Source organism: Argentina silus (genome assembly GCF_951799395.1).
Source record: "Argentina silus genome assembly, chromosome: 8".
Classification (NCBI taxonomy): domain Eukaryota; kingdom Metazoa; phylum Chordata; class Actinopteri; order Argentiniformes; family Argentinidae; genus Argentina; species Argentina silus.
Window position 1 is genome coordinate 1,088,747 of NC_139662.1, and position 18,754 is coordinate 1,107,500.

The 18,754-nt window shown below is 49.5% G+C and overlaps 1 protein-coding gene across 1 annotated transcript in view; it reads left to right on the forward strand.

The window, feature by feature from the left end:
* The first annotated feature begins 639 nt into the window (after nucleotides 1-639).
* skia (v-ski avian sarcoma viral oncogene homolog a) overlaps nucleotides 640-18,754 on the forward strand; it is a 69,860-nt gene continuing 51,745 nt past the window's right edge. The window contains exon 1 of the mRNA XM_083675581.1: nucleotides 640-2,288. Coding sequence (XP_083531707.1) covers nucleotides 1,383-2,288 — 906 coding nt within the window. The 5' untranslated portion in view covers nucleotides 640-1,382. The remainder of the gene's footprint in view (nucleotides 2,289-18,754) is intronic.

Below are 18,754 nucleotides of genomic sequence, written 5' to 3' on the forward strand. Positions count from 1 at the left end.
TCACTTGTCAGGAATGCTGAAAGGCCTAACACTCACTGCTACATCGCTCACGAGTTTTGAAGTGTGCATGTTCCATCTATGTCCTTGACGTTGCAAATGATTACAATTCCAATTCAACCCGCTTGAGAGTGAGTCAAACGTAATCATTGTATTTACTGCATACTCTGCTGCTGTAGAGGAGGTTGTAATACAGTAAGCTGCCGTGGACTGGCCAGCGGATAACAAATGTCATCAGAAATTCTAGTCTTGTGCGTACACGGTGGCACGGTGCGTCATAGCAATATCATTCTATGGGTTCATAATAATTATAACAATATAATGACCATATTATTAATCATATTATTAATAGCGATAGCTATTAGTATATATGTATTATTATTATTATTATTATTATTATTATTAGTTGTATTATATTGTTATTAGTATATTGTTATAAGCTTTGAATACAGATATGACCCTGTATTTTCTCATTTCCGACGCTCACGGTGCAGCATAAGAATAGTACACCCAAATGAATAAACCGCAGTCAGTCGTGCAATTTGCATTCCCCCTCAAAGTTTCAATATGACTGTCTGTTCCTAACTCCACCCGTCCTCTCTCGGTTCCAGCCGTTCGTCGCTGTGAACCAGATGATTCACCGGAGCCTGCGCGTTGTTTCGCCTGTGCAGAGGCCGCACAAGGCTGGAGGAGAAGAAGGGGAGTGACGGCTTGTTCCTGGAAGAGCCAGCCTGCGGAGTCAGTCACATTCTTGGCTGGGATTCAATGACTGAGCCAGACACACACAAACACTGAGAGAGGGGGGCTGAGAGAGAGAGAGAGAGAGAGAGAGAGAGAGAGAGAGAGAGAGAGAGAGAGAGAGAGAGAGAGAGAGAGAGAGAGAGAGAGAGAGAGAGAGAGAGCGAGCGAGAGAGCGAGCTGCCCAGCTCACAGACTAGCCATCTCCACACAGGCATAGCGAACTGCGGGGGCAGGCGACTGTATGCGTCGGGTTCTACTGCAATATTCGACATCGAAAGGAGACTGTATTTGTATTTTATTTGTATTTTATTCCAGATAAACATAGAGAAAACCTCTACTCCGCTAAGCTATACTTTTTGTGGAACTTGAAAGGGTACAATTCCTTTTTTGTGGAGTTTGGAGAGACGCGTTTGGATATGCGGGAGTCTACTGCAGGGGAAGAGTTGCCGGTGTGACCGTTCGCCTAGGCAGAGGAAAGTCACTGTCCTGGACTTGTTCTGTGGATGTTTCATGAAGCTCTTTCCGCCTTTGGCTAATTCTATGAGACCTTGGATTTACAAAGAACCGGGACCTGTCGTGGCATCGCATCGCGTTCATTCCCCGTCGTTGAAAGGAATCTTCGCTTTCAAATTAGTGCGGACAACATGGAGACTGTAAGTCGGCAGAGCTTCCAACCTCACCCAGGACTGCAACAAACTCTCAAGCAGTTTCATCTGAGTTCTATGAGCTCCCTCGGCGGCCCGGCGGCGTTCTCGGCTCGATGGCAACATGACCTACTGTTCAAGAAAGACGGGAAGGAACCGGAGCCCGTCCTACATCTGCCCCTGCAGCAGCCGCCAGTGATGCCCGGGCCGCTTTTCATCCCCTCCGACCGCTCCACCGAGAGGTGCGAGACGGTCCTGGAAACGGAGACCATCTCCTGCTTCGTGGTCGGCGGTGAGAAGCGGTTGTGCCTGCCGCAGATCCTCAACACGGTCCTGCGGGACTTCTCCCTCCAGCAGATCAACTCGGTGTGCGACGACCTGCACATATACTGCTCCCGGTGCACGGCGGACCAGCTGGAGATCCTCAAAGTCATGGGGATCCTGCCCTTCTCCGCGCCTTCCTGCGGACTCATCACCAAAACGGATTCGGAGCGCCTGTGCAATGCTCTAATTTACGGAGGCACCTACCCGCCGCACTGCAAGAAAGAGTTCTCCGGTTCTCTGGAACTGGAGCTGTCGGAGAAAAGCTTCAAAGTGTACCACGAGTGTTTCGGAAAGTGCAAGGGTCTGTTCGTCCCTGAGCTTTACACCAGCCCCAATGCAGCGTGCATCCAGTGTCTGGACTGCAGACTCATGTACCCGACCCATAAGTTCGTGGTCCACAGTCACAAATCGTTGGAAAACAGGACTTGCCACTGGGGCTTCGACTCCGCCAGCTGGAGGGCATACATCCTCCTGGGCCAGGATTACACGGGCAAAGAGGAGAAGGCGCGCTTGGAGCAGGTTTTGGACGAGATAAAAGAGAAATTTGACTTCGCCAATAAATACAAGAGGAAAGCATCAAGGGTAAGTTCAAGTGACGTTTGGTTCTGTTTCCCAGGTTCCTTAAGATGTTACATGAAATCCCTGTTATTTCTGACAGTATCGTTGTGTTTCTGACTTTATCTGCCTGTTTTAGGCTACACCTAAGGAAAAACCCAATAAATCCAGATATCATCTATTGATGTCCAATCACACAACCCTGCATGGACTACTTTCTAGTCTGTTGGACGGAGGCGAGTCGCTCCAGGATTTGGTTACTGTTCACATATAGCTACTAATTGTCTACCAATAACAACACAACGCCTCTGGTGGCAATAAACCCATTATGTGTCAGTTAAACAGTTCTCTGCGTGTGTCTATCGGCCCGACTGTAAATACAATACCATTTACCAACAAACGGCCCTGTAACAGTGTCAAACAACAATTAGGACCATGTCATTCAGGGAAGAGGAAATAATGGATACGTTTTCAAGAGGATAACGTTCCTCTCATATCCAGCTGTTGCGTGCCCCCCCCCCCCCCCCCCCCCCCCGTCCTGTCCTGCAGAGGCGACCCGCATCTCAATTCGCACTTTGCAGTTTATTGTGTGTCTCTGTTTGAGAAAGGGACACTTGGCCGGGTCGTTATCTCAGGTACTTGAAGGTGGATGTGTGTGTAATGAGGGGCTCATCTGAGCGTAATGGCGTGCTGCTCAGCACGTCTGTGTTCCCGGGGTGGTCAGGTTTTATTAGAGCAGATATGCCAAGTGTTGTGTCTGCGGCTCAGGCCATTACAGTAAAGACGCTTTCTACTTCTCACAAGCACTAAACTTAATTTCCTCTGTGTGTGTATGTGTGTGTCTGAGAGAGAGAGAGAGAGAGAGTGTGTGCGTGTGTGCGTGCCATTGGGTCGATTTCTCTCACTAAGCACAGCCTTGTGCTGCAATATTATGAAATGTAAAATGTTAAAATATTTTTGTTTTTGCTTTAGAATGAGTCGAATTTCACTCTTTTACCTGTGATTACGACCTATGAATTCTGGTGGCCAGCGATCAAATGAAACTAGATGAAGGGGAGAGGAAGTGTATCAAACATGTCCTAAGAGCTCTGTGTCTGACCCTCCATGCCACCCAGGCTCACCTGTTTTGGGTAATTGAGCTCTCTGTGAAGAGTAAAGGGGGCCGATCTAACCCCGACTCTACATTCGGGGGCTACAGCGCTTCCAACAGACAGAGCCCTGATTGTTCATCTCTGGGGGGATTAGGTCTGTGGTGGGCAGGGTGGTATGGAGGTGGTGTGTGTGTGTGTGTGTGTGTGTGGGGGGGGGGTTAGCCCCCCCCCCCCCACACACACACACACACACTCTTCCTCTAAATGAGACTGATAAAAGAATGAGACTGATAAAAGAGCCAGCCCCCCCCCCCCCCTTTGCGGTCATTTGCATGAACTGTTCCACATGAATGGGGTTGATGAGGCAGGGATAGGAGTATTGTGGTGGAAACATAATATGATCCCAACAAAGGGGGGCATTCACCAACCCCCCACCTCTGACTGACACACACACACACACGATCTTCCCTTCCCCCCAATTACCTACTCTTTTACCACTCTCCGTGTAGAAGAAGAAGGGTGAAGGGTGTGTGTGTGTGTGTGTTTGGGGGGGGGGGTGATAATGGTAAGAGACTTTTTGGTTGGGTCATACAAACAAAGTGGAAGTGTTTACAAACAGCTCCTCACAGTTCCCCCACCATAGCCCTGAACATTGGGCTATAGTGCTAGAGCTGGCCATGCACTGTGAACACTCCTAGCTGGATTTAGACTCAAGTGGGGACCTAAAGGACCCCCCACTTTAAAGACCCCTTCTCTTTTTTAAGGGTCTCACAAGGCGCCTGTGTGTTACCAATGTCCTGAGTCCCCCCCCCCCCTTTTTATTCAGTCTTTTTTCCAAGCCGCCTCGTAAAAAGCAAATGCTAATGAGTGGGAATATTTGCAGAATCTGAATTATGATAATATTGCTAAACGTATGGCTACACAGCTTTCCCCCTTTGTCAGCACATTTCATCTGGTCGTTACTTTCTTCTAGGAAGTATTTGGGGTTGTGGCACTTCCAGTGAATGCAACGCCAATAGATGTTTACAAGAAAAAAGCGATGAAGGTGTGACACTAGTGTGAGCTGCAGTCTCACAGGCACACACAGGAAGTGGAGTTGAAGGACTTCCTCTCCTTCAAGACACTTTGCTCTGAGGTCATGGACACTTCTACATATAGCAGTCTAGGGCATTGCCCAACACACACACACACACACACACACACACACACACACACACACACACACACACACACACACACACACACACACACACAAAGCAGCAGACAGTGAAATCCTAACACAAACTACATCTCTCTTATTGCAGCATATTTCGTCTTATAAAATGAGCCTTGGAATTTGCAGTAAAAGTGCATTCTCCATTCTGATCTGAGGTGTGTGGGAGCTGCAGTGTTGACTGTGTGTGTGCGACTGTATGAGAGCAAACAGCAGTGAGTGTGTGAACTATTGACTGGGTTCAAAGTTTATGAGTTAGGGTGTGGAGCGGTTCTTGGAAGTTCACCATCGCCAATGTTGGCTCGCTTTATGACGGTTTCTGGCTGGTACACATGTGGGTGGCAAACATAATCAGCGGCTTTCCGCATCAGGATGTTTAGATAAGAATTGCGGCTGCAGATTGAATACTTCGCTAACTTTTATTTCGCCCTCAAGATGATGTGATTTATATACAATCTGTTTGGAGGAGATATGAGAGAGAGAGTGAGAGAGAGAGAGAGAGAAAGAGAGAGAGAGAGAGAGAGAGAGAGAGAGAGAGAGAGAAAGAGGGCGGGAGGAGACATTTCTCAGTTCAGCCGATGAAAACAAATCTTACCCTTAGTCTATGCCACTACCAATTACCCACTTCTTTATTGCTCTCTTTAGCCTCGTCTTTCGGTTCTCTAAATAGAAAGCTGTACAGAATCCGTTCAAGACAACATTTTCAACAAACGTTCCACCCATTGTCCAAGGTTTGTCCCTGTGGTGGTTGTCTTATCTGTGGTATGGCGGTGTGATCAGACACAGTTTGGCGTTTGGCAGACAGACACCACGCCGCGTACGCCAGCAGACAAGCAGAGTCTAGGCTGGGAACATTCCAGACCCGCCACTCCCTGCGAGAGAGAGAGAGAGAGAGAGTGAGTGAGAGAGAGAAGAGACAGAGAGAGACTTGGCTGAGAAAGTCAAATGACAAGGCTCAGAGTGGTAGAATGTCAACAAGAGAGAGAGAGAAAGAGAGAGAGAGAGAGAGAGAGAGAGAGAGGGTATGGGGGAGAAGTAAGAGAGAGAGAGAGAGAGAGAGAGAGAGAGAGAGATGAGATGAGCCCGTAAGGCAAGCGTCAAATGAGAACACTCCTGAATGGGCATGAATGAAACATGTCCTCACACCTGCATGCTATTAAAACCAGTCCCCAAACGCCCGCCTGCTCTCCTCTCCCTCCTTCTCTCCCTCCTTCCTAAGGACAGGAAAATCAAGTTGTCCTTCCTCCGTGTTTCATTTTCACTCCGGGGTGGTGGAGAAAAGTTTCCGAGACAAAAGAAAGCAGTTGAAAGAGAGAGAGAGAGAGAAGGAGAAAGAGAGAGAGAAGCACAGAGAGAGAAGGTGCATTCACGCTGAACACAAAGCTTACTAATCACTAAAGTTTCAATCCGTCACCCCAGGGACTTTGATGACGCTACTTTTCAGCGTTTATGGGCTATGTTGGGTTGTTTTCTTGCAGGCAGCTGTGATAGTTAATCCTACAGCTTAGTTTCCAAAGGGCTGAATAAAACTGGTTCGGTCTGAATGGCGAGAGACTCTTTAAAAACCCTCGCAAAAAGTACAAAAAACAAGACAACGTTTTTACAGCGCACTCGAGAGCCTCTGCACGTCAGCCGAGAGGTCGGGGTTCTTGTTGTTGTTTAAAGCGGTGCTCAGAAGTGTGGCGGTGGGCCAGCCATTTTGCAGGGGGCTGAGACTTCCCCTTGCAGTGCCCAAAAATGTCCTGGTGCACCCTGGGATATCTGGCCTCCAGCAGAAGGGGCCGCTTGTTGGAGGAGGAGGAGGTGGGGGGGGGGAAGTGAACTCCCTGAGGGAATACAGGGGGGCTATGTCCTGTTTCATATGCAAGGCACAGTCCCGGGCTAAGCCTTCTGACAGCCAGCCATATCCACTCTGCGGACAGGAGACAACAGCTGGTAGCCATGCATATCAATGGCTAGAGAGAGAGAATATCCCCCTCTTCGTTTCTTTTTCTTTCTTTTCTTTTTTTTTTGGGGGGGGGGGGGGCGCGGGGGTAGGGCAACCGCTGCATTGAAATACACATAGAGCTGCTCTGGGCTTTGAGCTGTGTGGCTGGTGGAAATGTTGACTGGAGAAAGACTTTTATTTTCTGTGCCTGTTCTTGTGATCTCAGAGGAATGATTCAATGGCTGCTGTGTGTGTGTGTGTGTGTGTGTGTGTGTGTGTGTGTGTGTTTGTGTCTGTGTCTGTGTCTGTGTGTGTGTGTGTGTGTGCATGTGCATGTGCAGAGAATTATCAATTTTCTCCAGCATGCCCCAAGAAGAAGGAAGCCACTAATTCAATTAACCCGAGCTAAATGACTGGCGCTGCTATCCTAGTTTATATGTCATCCTCCCAGCTGATGTCATCTATATATACAGTCAGGCTGGTCTCCTCATTGGCCATCGCTGGGCGTCATGGAGATCAATGGCATATTGACAAAGGGATCCCCCCTGACAAGTGTGGCTGACAATTCTTAACCCATCGACACAACCAGAAAAATATATGACTTTATGGTTATTTCGTTTTCTTTATCTGACTACTTTAGATGAGTTCACTTCGACCCACCACAGAATGTATTTGTACATAGACACATAACATCACTAACCACTGTACTACTGTAAGTAGCACTTAGTAGCACTTCTGCTAATCGTCGTCTGGAAGCTAGTGAGCTTTTTCAATGGCTAGGTTGTTCATTGATGAGACCCAAAGGCATGGATTCAATACCGATAAACAGATGCTTCTGCATCAGAGATAAGGCGACTGAAACATCCCTTTTAACGATTTGGACTGTAATTGCTTTGTAGCTTGAATGGTATGCAAATGCAAGTCAATTAAGAGTTTTATTTTTTTTAATTAGCAGTTAAGTTGGTGTGTGAAGAGACTGGCACTAATTATTTGCCACATACGCTGCTCATTTGCAGAGCTGTTTTTATTTATTTATTACATTCTTGCTGCGAACCATCCGAAAGAATACGACATTGTTCTTTTTCCCCTTCTGAAAACACAGCGGGGGAAGACGGATCTAACTCTGCTGAGGTCGGACTTCAAGGCTTCCGGCTGGAAAACTTTTTGAGGAATTGTTGTCTTGTCGTAGATGAAAAAAAGCACACGCGCTGTTCAGACGAGCGACACAGGCGTCTCTTCTCTGCGTACCGCAAAGACAACACTCAAGAACACAAGAGCAGAACACATATTATGAATCACAGGTGACTTGTTTTTTTTCTGTGGCGTCTGGGAAATTCTTCAATAAACCGTGACAAAAGGCGGCGGAGAATAAATTAATCGTGCCGGTTCTTTTAATTTCTCCCCTGCCAGCAGCTAGTTTAATTCACATCCTTTTTTAAAGTGAAATTGAACAAAGGGGGGTTTCTCTCTGTTACCCTGTGATTGTTCACTGGGAAAGTATTAATCAAGGAATAAAACCATGGATCTAAACAATCTAGGGTTATGTAGTTATTTACGTTTTTTTTTCTTTTCTTAAGGAATCCTTTCAGTTTTCTGTTTGATGGCTCAATGTTGTGTTCATTGGCTGGAACACCACAGATAAGTATTATGACACAACCTAAATAGTGTTCTATGGCGTAAAGCTCCTGGGGATATCTATTTTATTATGAGTCTTGTTACGCTGCTCTGTCTCATTCCATGATTCCTTCCAGTAATTCCCCTCTTCTTCTCCCTGACAAGCTATTCCAGAAGATCCTTACCACCCCTCCTCCACGCACCCTCGACACACCGACACACCAACACTCGCATGCATGCACGCATGCATGCAAGCACGCGCACACGCGCACACACACACCAACACACCGCAACAACTATCATCCATGGAAATTATTCTCAAGGAGAGAGAGAGAGAGAGAGAGGGAGAGAGAGAGAGGAAAATAAAAGAGAAGTTCAAGCCCTCATCGCACGCCATTGTCCCTCTCCCCCCTCCTCCTTGGTGTCCCCTCCCCCGCCTCCCTCAGCGTCCCGATCAGTCAGTAGTGTTTGCACATGACAGATGGAGGCCCGGGGATGTTCTTTATGAGCGGCAGAGAGAGCTGGAGAGAGCATCAATTCACCTGACTGGGGAGCAGTGGCCACACCAGGGGTGCTGTGTGTGTGTGTGTGTGTGTGTGTGTGTGTGTGTCCCTCCCTCTCCAAGAAAACAAAATGGTACAGAGGGCTTCCCCAGGCTACTGTGTGTGTGTGTGTGGGACAGTGACTCACCAACCCCAGTCTTGTCACGCAAACGATTGTTGTCGTTGAGCGAGGAGCAAGATCCCAAAGCATTTCACGATGTCAATGACGGCTGTTATGTGATGTACGTACATGACCAATAACATTTGATCTGATTTGATTTGACGTGTTCAGGAAAGAGAGTCTTCTTCTCTCTGTAACGGTGACTTGTGGGTCCATGTTCTCAAACCCTTCCGATGAAGCACGACACTTCACCATTCGCACTTAGCCCCGCCCCACTGACTATTTCGGGATCTAGTAGCAACGCTCGGTTTCGCCCCCACTTTCGTGCATCGTTCGAACAAACCTGGTGACTTCTGGCGGGTGTCGTGTAAACAAAACGTTTTTCGCAGCTGCTCGTTGCTGTCGGATGACTCCCTCAGACCGCCGAGTCGCTGCTGACAATGTGTCGATTTTCTTTTTTAGGGCGATATATTATTGATGGTATATTACCGAAGGCGGTGAGGGCCTCTGTGTTTATTTAATGAGATGGACTGTTCGCAGGATGTGACACACACACATGGCCCCTGCAAACCCCAACTAACGCATTAACTACACAGCCACAAACCCCAGCCCCTCCAGCCGGGTCTAATGCGCCCCAGGCCTTCCATAGTCAATCACTGGGACTCGGATGTAGGACATTTATTGGGTTTCAATGGCAGAGATAGGGGCCTCCAAGGTTCTGCTAGAACATGATTCTTCTTCTTGGTCCATTTTGAATGCACTCCACATTGCAGTTGAAAGGGAACCTGGAAACTAGTTTTCTGCATGTGATTAAACCTGAGTCGGTAGGTGGTTTGGCTCCTCAGTAATACATATTACAACTTCAGTCCAGACAAGTCTTTCCAAGTATTTGAGCAATTAGCATTCCAGTCTATTTGTGTTTCTATTACTGTTTGTTTTGACTGGCAGCCTCATATCGCAGTATATCACAGGGCTAAAAATGAGATGCCGGGTTGTTTCTCATATCTGTGTGTGTGTGTGTGTGTGTGTGTGTGTGTGTTGATAAAGATAGAAGCGAGTGTGTGGCGGTGGTGGTGGTGATAGTGATAGCGTAGTAGCACGCCCGGTAGGCAGTTCTCACTCTGATAGGAGTGGCCCACTTGCAGGGATTGTGACTGCCATTGGCACACACTGGCACACACACACACACACACACACACACACACACACACACACACACACACGCACACACACATGTGCACACACACCACCCTGCCCTAAGCCCTGGCTATGAATGGCTCAATTGTTCTTGGAATAAGAGAGGATGGAGTAATGAAGTCCATATGCCTGTAGAGGTTACAATGTATTGCATCTCGAAAAAAACAGAATAGTGCATTTAGAATATTTCAAAATTTTGGGTGGATTTTCTCTCTTTTACCAACTAGCTTTGCTAGATTTCGCAATGTATTTTTTTCAGAGCTATTTGCGACAGTAAGACAATGACTGTGCTCATGTGGATGTGTGCTCCAGTAGAAGGTATGAAGTGAGGACTGTCATTGATGGTGGTTCAATACTGTGTGGGTTGAATGTGAGAGCAACGGTGTGTTGAAGGCAGCAGATTTAGCAGAGAGAGAATGGAGAGGGGCGGGGGGGGGAGGGGGTTTGCTTTGGCATGGATGACTGGGACAGGGGTTGAGGGGGGAGGGGGAGGGATTTGTGCTGCGTCAGCTTGGGACCCTCTTTGTGTGATGGTGATGCCGGCCTTTAGACCCCCCCGCCCCCCTCCTAAAAAAAAATGGTGACCCCTCTTGCCCTCTTTCCTCTTTCAGCCAGGTCAGCCAATGGCATGCCTCTGAACAGCTCCCACGGGGCAGATGGCTGTCTGATGAAGGAAACCAGACACACACACACACACACAGTACCATACCAGTGAACTCTAATATGACACACACCGCACATTATCATAAACCTTCTGCAGTAACAGAACAGTCATTTGTATGTATAGAAGTTGATGAAAGGCTTACTGTAGGGTTTTACATTCCCTACGAGGTCCCTCTCCCAATCATCTAATGTTTACCCAGCCAAAATACCTATGTGAGGCACCAGGGATCATTTGAATAGGAATGGCCTATTCTGCCTCATTTGGTGTGTGATTGTGCGTGGGCAAGTGTGTGTGTGTGTGTGTGTGTGTGTGTGTGCATTGGGTGCGTGCTTGTTTTATGCCTGGATCAGCTGTAGGAGGAGATTAGCATGAGCTCACTGCCGACTCATTTCCATCCCCATCTGTCTGTCTCCCATGATGATGCCCCCCCATCCCTCCTCCTCACACACACACACACACACACACACACACACACACACACACACACACACACACACACACACTACCCCTATCCCACCCCCGCTCTGCCTCCACGTATAATAACCACACACACACACACACACACACACACACACACACACACACACACACACACACACACACACACACACACACACACACACACACACACCTCCTGTGAGACTTGCGGCCCACATGAGAGAGACAGGAGACAGGTCGGATCCTGCTCCCATAGTTTGATGAAAAAAACCCATCCCAGAGCCAGAAGCAGCCAAACGCTCTCCGTTCAATGGCTTTGCAGGGAGTTTATCTACATGCTCTGTGTGTCTGTGAGATGTTAATAGTGGAGGTGGGGCTTTAAGGAGCAATGGGGTAACAGGCGATGCGAATGCTAAATGCTAACACAGATATGCTGGGAACACAAAAAAAGCATGATGTCTCTTCAGTCCAACTGAACTTGTAACATTGGGGGGGATGGGGGTGAGTCAAACGGCCCCCTGCCCCTTCAGAGATAGGGGTGTCAGCAAGTCCCTGAGCAAGCACCCGGCCCCCGGTGGAGGACATTGGACAGAACGTGAGTTCTGTGGTGGAGGAAGGCTGAGATCTTTGAGGCTGAGCTCTTTGAGGCTGAGATCTTCTTTGTTGGCCTTTTGTTTCTGTTGGCCATTGAATATTGAAGAGAGGTCGCACAAGCTTAGCCACAGCCATGTCGAAGGCCAGCTCCCAGGAGCCCTGGGGGGTATTGTTTGGCGGAGGGGGGTGATCTCTCGTGGAAGGGCATCAGCTGGGACTCTGTGGTGGGACGGAACCCCCTCATCACTCCTTTTGTCAGGTCATCAGCTCCCCAGAGCGCCTAGCTGAGTCACAGACCTCCCTCCCCCCCTTCTGTTTTCCCTCCCCCCTGCTCTTTTTGGAGGCTTCTCTGTTCGCTTCTCCTGGTGCTAGCATTGCTAATCCTAAAGCGAATGAGCTAATACGCTAATAACACATAAATATGTCAAATACATTGCACGGTAAAGTAGATACACTGTTATTCAGTAACCCTAACCTTTAAAGCGGATGATTCACATGTATCTCTACCTTATCGAAGATGAGTCAATCGTATTCGATCTGATAATAGTCTAGAATCAAGTTCTGAGGTGAATATCTGTAAACGTTTCCTTGTAAATTTCGCAGGTGGCTGTATATTTAGGGCCTTTACGGTAACTGAGCCGAGTAGCTTCCTGGTGGTTAGAGAGATTATGATCAGCAAAGGGCTGTGATCTCTGCTTTGTTTAGTCTACTGACTCATTGCCGTGTCTGGCTGCTCTGGGTGATGGCGGTGTTGTTGTGGGTTAATCGTACACAAGATGAATCCAACGGGAGATGGCCTGAATTGCCCTATCGATCCAACGCCGCATTTGTCCTGAACCTTGCCCGGCAAGGATAAACTGCTACTGTTGATTACCACGGCAACATCGTATAAGAACAGGAATGACGCCTCTGGCTGTCTCCTGTCTGCGTTGTGAGCCTGACTTGGGAAAAATAAACTGTATAGCTATCATATAGCTATCACTATGTGACTTTTCAGTTTTGAAATTAATATCTTTGTTTGTTGCAGTGCTAGCATTCCCCTCCTCCTGTAGCCAAACACTCTTATCTTCCCATCCCGCTTATTTAGAGAAGATAAACTGTCGAAATGTTCGGAGATGCATATCCCAGACATTCCTCCTTTACCTCATCCTGTCCAGTTTGTCCAAAGGGCTATGTGAGAGAGAGGGAGGGAGGGAGGGAGGGAGTGATAGAGAGAGAGAGAGAGGAGGGGGGTCGAGGAAGATAAGGATGGTTTATATGCTGTTGGTGGTGGCTCACACACAGAGTTAGAGATCTTCCCCTAAGGCTGCTAGGATTCACTGGGCAGGTTCCCCCAAGACTATCCTATATCTTTCTGTCTGTCTGGACCAGTTCATCAGAGCCTGACCAGCCACACATATACACTACGGCTGGGCCACTCCGGGAGGTTTGGAGTTTAGACTGCTGTAAGGGAAGCAAGTCCAAACTTTCAGACTGACGTAGAGAAGCAAGACTGAACCAGGCTGTGTAGTTTAAACTGAACCAGGCTCTATCGTTTAGACTGAACCAGGCTAACTCGGCAGCTGGCCACACCTTGGCTTTAGCTTTTCAGGAAGCGGAGGTGTGTGTGTGTGTGTGTGTGTATGTGCACGCTTGGGCCCCTGTGCGGGGGTAAAGGGTTGGGCCCAACCAGCTCAGTTTACTCCTTAGGAATGAAGTATTGGAAACAATGGTTTATAATGTCATTAACATCCTTCCTGCAGCCTCTCCAGCCATTCCTCCCCCCAAGTCATTGATCTCTTCAATTAATCTCATTCCAGCGCCACTCTGGCAAATGAACCGGCCGCGCAGATACTAAATAAAACAATGTGTTGAAAGGGGATCCTTCTGCCTGCCTGCCTGCCTGCCTGGCTGCAGGGAGTTTGGCTTCTCAGGTTACGGAAGCCACCAAAGGGCCCGTTGCTTCCTCCGTTCTTTTCCCTCTCTTCTTCATCCCTTTTTTTTATCATCCCTTGTCTCTCTCTCTCTCTCTCTCTCTCTCTCTCTCTCTCAGCTCATGTGAAATCCATTGATTTCATGTCCCATGCCCCTCCCCCCCCTGTCTCCCACTCACATAATCTCTCATTGTAACACGCACACACACACGTCCCTGTCAATCTCCCCTCACACGCGTGCGTGTGTGTGTGTGTGCGTGTGTGTGTGTGTGTGTGGGACGGGCAGCCTTACTCCATCTCCTGTGACCTCTACCCCTTTCATCCGGCTCGTCTGTCTACCCTGTTTAATTATCTTCGCACGCACGCACGCACGCACGCACGCACGCACGCACGCACGCACGCGCACACAGAGGTCAGGGCTCCTGCTGAACCTTGCCCCCTGGGCGCATTGTCTTGGGTTAGTATTTGACTGCACTGCACACACACACACACACACACACACACACACACACACACACACACACACACACACACACACACACACACACAGAGGTCAGGGCTCCTGATGAACCTTGCCCCCTGGGCCACACAAACCCATCCAGAGGCTGAGAGGAAGCAGGCAGTGATGGAAAACCTCCCCCTCCTCTTTTCCCCTCCCTCCCTCCCTCCTTCCTCCCCCTCTCTTCACCTCTCCACCCCCCACACCCTGTCGTCTGCAAGGCTCTGCAGTGGATTAAACAGACTCCTTTGTGTGTGTGTGTGTGCGCACGCGCGTGCATGCGTGCATGTGTGTGCAGTGCACTACTAATGTCCCACAGCCTGACCAGTAGGTAGGACTCTAGTCTGAAGTGGGTTGGAACGTCACACAAACTGCTGCTGGGGAGGGAGGAATTCTTGGTGCTGCTTCCTCTGCTGACTGTGTGTTTATTCTACACTAGGAAATCCAATCCTGCTGTATTTTGCATGAGGAATGTTACTTCAGCGAGGCTAGTTCTTATCCAAGAGAGAGAGAGGGGGAGAGAGAGAGAGAGAGAGAGAGAGAGAGAGAGAGAGAGAGAGAGAGAGGGGCTTGGATTTTCCACTGGTTAGCCAAGGTGGGCTGTATTATTCCAGGAGGGAAAATGAGACGGGAGGCAGTGTTTAGTCTCCGCTGAAGGACGGAGGGAGAGGTGTTATGACTCCGTCTCCATCTCCTTCCCTCGCTCTCGTCCTTTCTTCCCTCTCTCTCTTCTACCCCGTACACTTTCTCATTGTGTTTCTCTTAAGTCTATCCTGCTGTTTTTTCTCTCTCTCTCTCTCTCTCTCTCTCTCTCTCTCTTTCTTCTTTCCCTCCGGCTTGACTGGGCCTTGGCGGTGGAGGAGCCATCTGACTCAGGAAGTGCCGTGAAACATCAGAATCCACTTCCTGCAGCAATCGATACGTCTCAGATCCTGCAGACACGCCGAGGTTGGCAGACAGCTGGGAACAGAACGCACGCACGCACGCATGCACACACACACACACACACACACACATACACGGGCACAGACACAAGACTGAAACCTCCTTAGGAAACAAATCAGAGAAGAGCATCAACTAATTGCTCTTGTATTCAACTCAGACTTGGCCGAAAACAAAACAGGCTTATTGCAACATTTCTGTAATGGCGGCTTGGAGAAGGTCTTGCGGTATTCTGTGGAAATGGCCCAGACTCAGACAGCCCCACCCCTGAACGCTGAATCAGGATGTGGTGTGGACCCATACTGCTGCCTTCTGTCTCTGCAAGCTCTCCTAGTTTGCACTCTGTGCAAGTATGAGTAGCGCTAGCCAAATAGCTAGCTAGCCCACAGGATTTCCAGCAATGCTAACGCTAACAGCGCCAAGGCTAGGCTAAGCTAGCCGCTTCCAGACAGGGAACACTTGTGTCGCTCCAGTTTGTTAAAAAAAAGGGAAAAAAAGAATGAATAGCACCTCAAAGATGGATTGTGAAGTGAACGGAATCGATGGATGGATGGATGGATGGATGGATTGGTTTGGAAGAAGCCATCCTCCCTCCTCCGTGGAGGCAGGAATGGAATGATGGATCTCAGGGATGACCTCACAGGCGCCTAATCACCGCGGAGGGAGAACCCGGCGGCTAATGTGTCCATTAGTGCTCCTCCGCCAACTGGAGCCAGCGCCGGGGCTGGGGGGAAAGAGTGATGAGGAGGAAGAGAGGAAAGAACAGCTCTCCTCCCTCTTTAAACTCGCCAGAACCGAAAGCGCGTAGCTTCATCGTCTATTGACATCTGTGTGACAAAATGGCCGTCTGCAAATGCTTGAATGGAATACGTTTGTCAATACTTGACTGTCATATCACTTTCTCTTGTGGTTGTTATGATTGAATGACTTTTTGTCTTGCTTTTCTAAGGTCAAAATCACGTTCGGGCCGACCTTTGTGCTTTGAGGGAGATAGTTCCGTGTCATGCTCTATGGCTGTGGTTTACATTTTCCACTGGGACACGCCAGCGACCATTGTTGTTTCCTTCTTCGCCCGTGCCCAGGCCATAGTTCAAAGGTCACGGGGGGTTTGTTGATGCGAGAGTTTGCTCCCGGTGGAGTGTCCCAACTCCCCCCCTGCCTTACCCCCCTGTCCCCCCCGTCCCCAAACACTGGGCCGTTTGTGTGGGCTTGGTCACGTGACCAGAGTGGGGTGATCGCTGGTGGACAAACATCAGAGCCACACAAGGACAGTCCTTTTAAAGAGAGAGAGAGAGAGAGAGAGAGAGCACCCTCTGTCTGACACACAGAGGGAGGGAGGGAGGGAGGGGAGAGGGGGGAGGTCAAAGTTCCCTGATATGTTACATGTTAGAGTTGCCTGTGTGTACACACGCACACGCACACGCACACACACACACACACACACACACACACACACACACACAATCCCTTACAGCAAGACCCCACTTATAACTCTACACTTACCTGCTGAAATCCCCCCCCCCCTTCCCCTCCCCTCCCCTCCCCTCATCTTCCCCCTCCCCCCTCCCCCCTACCCCTACACTTCCCTTCCTCCCAGCCTCAGTAGATGTTCTGCTGCTTGTCTGCGGTGTCTCTCTAGGACTCTGTGGTACAGAAGACGCTGGCTTGTCTGTTTGTAGCACCACATTGGCTTCCTGGCATGTGACACACCCAGGACCTGGGTTGGTTGGGACTCTTGCCCTGACTTGGGGACTCTTGCATTGACTCCCTGGCTGGAGACAACACCCAGGGTCTGGGTTGGTTGGGACTCTTGCCCTGACTTGGGGACTCTTGCATTGACTCCCTGGCTGGAGACAACACCCAGGGTCTGGGTTGGTTGGGACTCTTGCTTTGACTTGGGGACTCTTGCATTGACTCCCTGGCTGGGGACAACACCCAGGGCCTGGGTTGGTTGGGACTCTTGACTGACACCAGCGTGCGTCAGTTTGTGTACCATCCATGTCCCCTTCATGTGTCTGTATCAAATGGAGCTCCAGTCATTCCCGATGGGAGCGCTACAGGTACACAAAGCTCTCCCATAGGTGCATATCTAGTCAGCTGACTAGTCAGGCGGTGGTCGTACCAGAGTCTGTGCCTCCATTGTGTTTGTCGTTATGATGGAGTGAAGTCCTGGTCTTGTTCTCCTCTTCCTCCCTCCTTCCCTCCCTCTCTCACTTGCCCTCTCTCCCTTTGCCACTCATTATTTCTCACCACACGTCTACATATAACCCCCCTCCCCCCCCCCCTCTCTCTCAATCTCTCTCTCTCTCACACTTCTCCCCCATTCCCTCCCTCTTCCCACCCCATCCCCCCCCCCCTCTCTCTCTCTCGTTGATATTTGACCACAAATGAGCCTCGTCATTTGGCTTTCTCGGCCAAGTCTCTCTCTCTCTCTCTCTCTCTCTCTCTCTCTCTCTCCAAACAAGTTCTACTCATTTGGAACAAAATGTCTGTGGCCGATGTGGAAAGCGCCAGCATGTTCTGTCCACCAGGGCCGGTGTGAGGCTGGCCAGCACCCTGTCTGAACTAAAGCGCCTTTGTCCCTCCCCTCACAAAGATAGGCCTCGCAGGCACAACCCCCCCACCCCCCAAAACAAACCAAACAGCAGGGTTTCAGCCACCGCCAGTCAGAGGGATGGGGATGAATCGCAGAAGAAGGGCATACAGAGGAAGGAACTTTTCTGTTTTTTTCCGCTGAAACCCCATGTGATGTACCCCCCCCCCCACACACACACACCCCTCTGCGATTTCTGTGTCTTGAGTCATGATGACCATGAACTGTGAGAGGAAGTCTTCCCTTGAGCGAGAGAGAGAGAGAGAGCCTGAGGGAAGGTGGACCGAAGCATTTCACAGAGAATCTCTCTCTCTCTCTCTCTCTCTCTCTCTCTCTCTCTCTCTCTCTCTCTCCACCACCACATTCAACGACAAAAACATAGTTCAGTAAAAATCCACCGTCTTCTACGTCTACTCTTCCCCATATCTGACAGTGCGTGCGTGCGTGTGTCCGTCCTATAGTCAGCTGCACTGAATGAACTTTGAACCCCGGTTCGGGGCCATGGCCGTGTCCACAGTAGTAAACACAGTCCCGCTGGGCAGATAAATGTTTATTTAGCCGTTGATAACAGCCACAGCCTCCAGTTCAGGAGGGGCATGGAATATGCCCCTATTTAAAAAAAAAAAAAAAACGATTTACACCCTTACAGACGTCAGTTCAAAGGTCGTCGGGATAGAAATACAGCCATCATAAAACTCTGGCAGTGCTAGATAGCGTTGTAACAAGCTCCCGTTGGAAGCGTTCGTTGAGTCTGACACTGCGGTTCAGTGACTCGGGGGTCGGTTAGAGAAGCAGCCCATGGGCCATGCGCTCTCCTCCTCCTCCTCTGCCTCTGCCGTAAGAGGTTTCTCCAACCGGGGCTGCAGGCCTGAGCTCACACCAGCCATCAACCGCCGCCGTAGAGGGATTTCTATTTCAGTCTATTAGTGTGATGGGTTGATGCAGACAGGCAGACAGACACCTCTATGGGGGGGCAGGGAAGGGAGAGTGGGGAAGGGAGTGTGGGGAGAGAGAGGGATGGGATGGGGGGGGGGGGGGGGGGCGGGGGGCGGGAGGGGGGCGATAATGGATTTACTTTAGCGTGTGTGCCAAGGTGCCAGACAGCGGGAGTCCTCTGTGACAAACTCCACTCTCCCACCCTCTCT